This window comes from Cicer arietinum, chromosome 3 (assembly GCF_000331145.2).
Source record: "Cicer arietinum cultivar CDC Frontier isolate Library 1 chromosome 3, Cicar.CDCFrontier_v2.0, whole genome shotgun sequence".
NCBI lineage: Eukaryota > Viridiplantae > Streptophyta > Magnoliopsida > Fabales > Fabaceae > Cicer > Cicer arietinum.
Window position 1 is genome coordinate 70,430,191 of NC_021162.2, and position 3,466 is coordinate 70,433,656.

At 27.9% G+C, this 3,466-nt stretch overlaps 2 protein-coding genes across 2 annotated transcripts in view; both read left to right on the forward strand.

Moving 5' to 3' along the window:
• LOC101489279 (uncharacterized) overlaps positions 1 to 682 on the forward strand; it is a 2,840-nt gene extending 2,158 nt beyond the window's left edge. The window contains exon 3 of the mRNA XM_004493899.4: positions 95 to 682. Coding sequence (XP_004493956.1) covers positions 95 to 115 — 21 coding nt within the window. The 3' untranslated portion in view covers positions 116 to 682. The remainder of the gene's footprint in view (positions 1 to 94) is intronic.
• A 1,729-nt stretch (positions 683 to 2,411) lies between these two features.
• The window catches only part of LOC101489601 (cell number regulator 8), a 3,349-nt gene continuing 2,294 nt past the window's right edge, over positions 2,412 to 3,466 (forward strand). The window contains exons 1-2 of the mRNA XM_073366213.1: positions 2,412 to 2,830; positions 3,347 to 3,464. Of these exons, the coding sequence (XP_073222314.1) occupies positions 2,587 to 2,830; positions 3,347 to 3,464 (362 nt within the window). The 5' untranslated portion in view covers positions 2,412 to 2,586. The remainder of the gene's footprint in view (positions 2,831 to 3,346; positions 3,465 to 3,466) is intronic.

Below are 3,466 nucleotides of genomic sequence, written 5' to 3' on the forward strand. Positions count from 1 at the left end.
TATACATATATTTAGTTTTCAGGGAGAATTTTTTTTTTTCATTTATTTATTATGTAATAATAATTTATTGTTAATATTGCTTTCGGTGTTGCAGGTTAAGAAAGTCCAAGGATGATAAGCTTTGCAAGTGAACTAAGATTCCATTCTGTAATTTTTATTTTTACCGGGATACCTTAACGGAAATTGGAATCAAATATCACGATCTTTTGCATAGGCTACTTTTTTAATCTATAATACATACTTTTTTTTTTAGCTTTAATTCTTGTAAATAAAAACTATTTATTGTTCATCCTCAAACATAGATAAATTTATTTTTAGTCTTCGTTATATTTGTTTTATTCACTTTAATGTTAGTGTATGTTAAAATTAGTCCATAGTCCTTATTATAGTGAATAAAATTACTATACTTCATACACTATATGGATTAATTTTAACATATGTGGACCAATATTAAAAGGACTACAAAACCAAAACATGGAAGGCTAAAAGTGACTTTTCATATGTTTTAGGAACTTAAATCAACAGTAGTTTTTTGAAGGATTAGAACTGAATTAGGTATAAATATTTGCAGAGACACAGATCTTTATTTAAGAAAAAAAAAGCATGTGTGTAATTGAGAATGTGTGGTGATGCATGCAAGTTTAAGAAATGAACCGTGTGTAACAATTATGTTTGATGATTAGTGTGGTGTGTGGCTAAGGATTTTAATAACATTAATGGGGTCTAAAGTCGGTTAGAATGTTAAATAGCTGGTATGAAATTGTTGGTTACATTAAAATGATTAGTTAAGATTAACGAAACATTGAGGCGGAAACATAATCGAAAAAGATAGAGAGGCTAAGGAGGAAGAAAAGAGGTTGGGCCTAAAAGGAGAATCAAATGCCTTAAATGAGGTGGACATCGAAACTAAACAATAATGTAATGCGCAATTTACAAAAATTAAATTAAATTTCACTTTTGGAATATGTCTTTACTCTTTAGTGACATTTTGTTTACTACCTTAGCTTTTTGTTATTATCTATTTCAAAAGTGTCATTTTCCATTCATATTATGATTACTAGATTGATGTATGCATAATGTGATAAATTATAAAATTGAACGATTTTATTTAATTGATTATTTAAATTTTGGAAAAATATATTTTATGACCTTCTCAGTTTTAATTATTTTTCGTTTAGATTCAATTTTTATTATTTAAATACACTTTTATCTTTTAAAAAATTTGTAATTCTAATAGAAAAACTAAAATCGTCGACCATGTGAATTAGAGAAAAATTAAAATAAAAAATTAATCATTCTAATAAGATTTAAAAATAAATTATTGTAAATAAATAAATCCACTACAAATAAATGTATTGTTCGTAAATTCAAAAACTGAACCAAACTTTCAGAAATTACAAATAATCTAATTTTTTATTTATAACAAATATAAAAAATTCACCTAAAGATGTACATTGTCTAAAAATATTTGAGTTAGTAAATATTTTTATTTGTAATATTTTATGGTTCATATTTAAGGATATTTTAATCATTTTTCATTGAATCATAATCATAACAATTATATTTTATTATTTATTGATTTATTTTAATAATTTGATTGATATAAATATTAAAGTATCCAACATGTATGAATATCAATAATAAAATTACTAATCTCAAATGTACGAATAATTTTCAAACTAATAATACAAATACTATGACATTGTAATTTTTTGTTGTTGACTAAATTACACTTTTAATATTTTATCTAGTTTTCATTATACGAACAAGTCATTTATTTTTAGCGAATTTATGACGATTTTTTTTATTTACAACAACTCATTTTTTAATTGTTGTTGAAATGTTGAATTTCATGTTTTGATTTTTATATAATTCACATGGTTGATAAAAGTGAGCAAAATTCATCATAAACTTTATTTTATCTTTTCTAATTTGTAAGAATTTAGAGGAAAGGGAAAAAATGACATAAAACATTTAAAAATTATTTAAAATATTTTCTCTTAAATTAAATACACGTTTAATTAAAATCTCATTTCTTCAACTGTTTTTTAATCAAACACATTTCTATTTATTTTTCCTCCTCCACCATTCCAACTATTCTTCCCCATCCTTAAACTAAATTGACCTATGATATTTGTAGACTTAAAAGACCAAAAAAGATAATGATAATTTTTTTGAAAAATACCAACAAATGTCTTTATTTTTTTAATGCAAAATTTCTAATTTAATTTTACCTAAAAATACTATTTAGCGTAACTAATTCTTTTTCTATAAAAGACAATGATGAAATTTGAATGCATATATAAAGGAAATAGGAAATATGGTTAAATTGTTGGGCAGTATAATAATTTGAATGAGTGTGATTTATGGGCGTGTTTTTTGTTCTAAAAATGTGGAAACGATATCTTAAGGAGGAAGGTGTTGACTTTACTTACGGGATCTAAAGAAGAAGAAGATTAGTTAATTACTAAATTAGAACTACTATTACGTAATTAAGCATTGCATAAAAGGAGAAGACCGACGCGAGGAACAATCTTTCATTGTTTCCACCGACATCTCTCAATATTCATTCATTCAATCCAATCAATGGCCGATAATAAGAAACTTAATCACGAGGAGGAGGAGGAGGAGGCTAATCCTCTTCTCCACCAACACCAATCCAAACATGAACCAACGCACCAAGACCTTCATTTCGGATGGACCGCCGATGGGCTTCCACTTCCCCATGGAAGCGTCATGGGCCAGCCCATTCCCCGTTCACCTTGGAATTCCAGTGTCTGCGCTTGTCTCGGCCAAACCGATCACTTTTGCAGCAGCGATCTTGAAGTTTGTAAGTCTCTTTTTAATTCCGTTTCCGATATTTTTCACCGTTTATCTGATTGATCGTTCAATTTCTTTAATCAGGCTACTCTATTTTATTTTGTTTATATTGATAATTGAATAATTCTGTTACTTGATTTTGGCGTCCTTTAAAATTGGGGGTTGTGAGAGAATTTTAGGGTTCAATTTTTCACATAGAACAACTCGTCCCTTTTCTAGGACAATAATTCAAAAATTATGTCTTAAAGTTAATTCAGCTGAAAAAAGGTCAGCTATGAGTTGTTTGTTAAGTTGAATCCCTTGGACCCTAAACCTAAACCAAACGATTTTATTATATCAAAATTACATTGGTTGTTTTTGTATTTTATTGGGGAAATTGATAAAAGAAAATAAAACAGGTGCTATTGTTGTTACGAAGCAAAAGTGGTCGTGGATGTTGAACCTTTCGCTTCATTTGACATGTTTTCCATGTTGTTCTCTAAAACATTTGTCCATTTTTCTTATGTTTGAACTTGTTACATGCTAGGTCTTCTTGGTAGTGTGGCTCCTTGTGTGCTGTATGGAAGCAATGTTGAGAGACTTGGAGATTCTCCGGGGACATTTGCCAATCATTGTTTGCATTATTCTGGCCTGTATGTAATTGGCA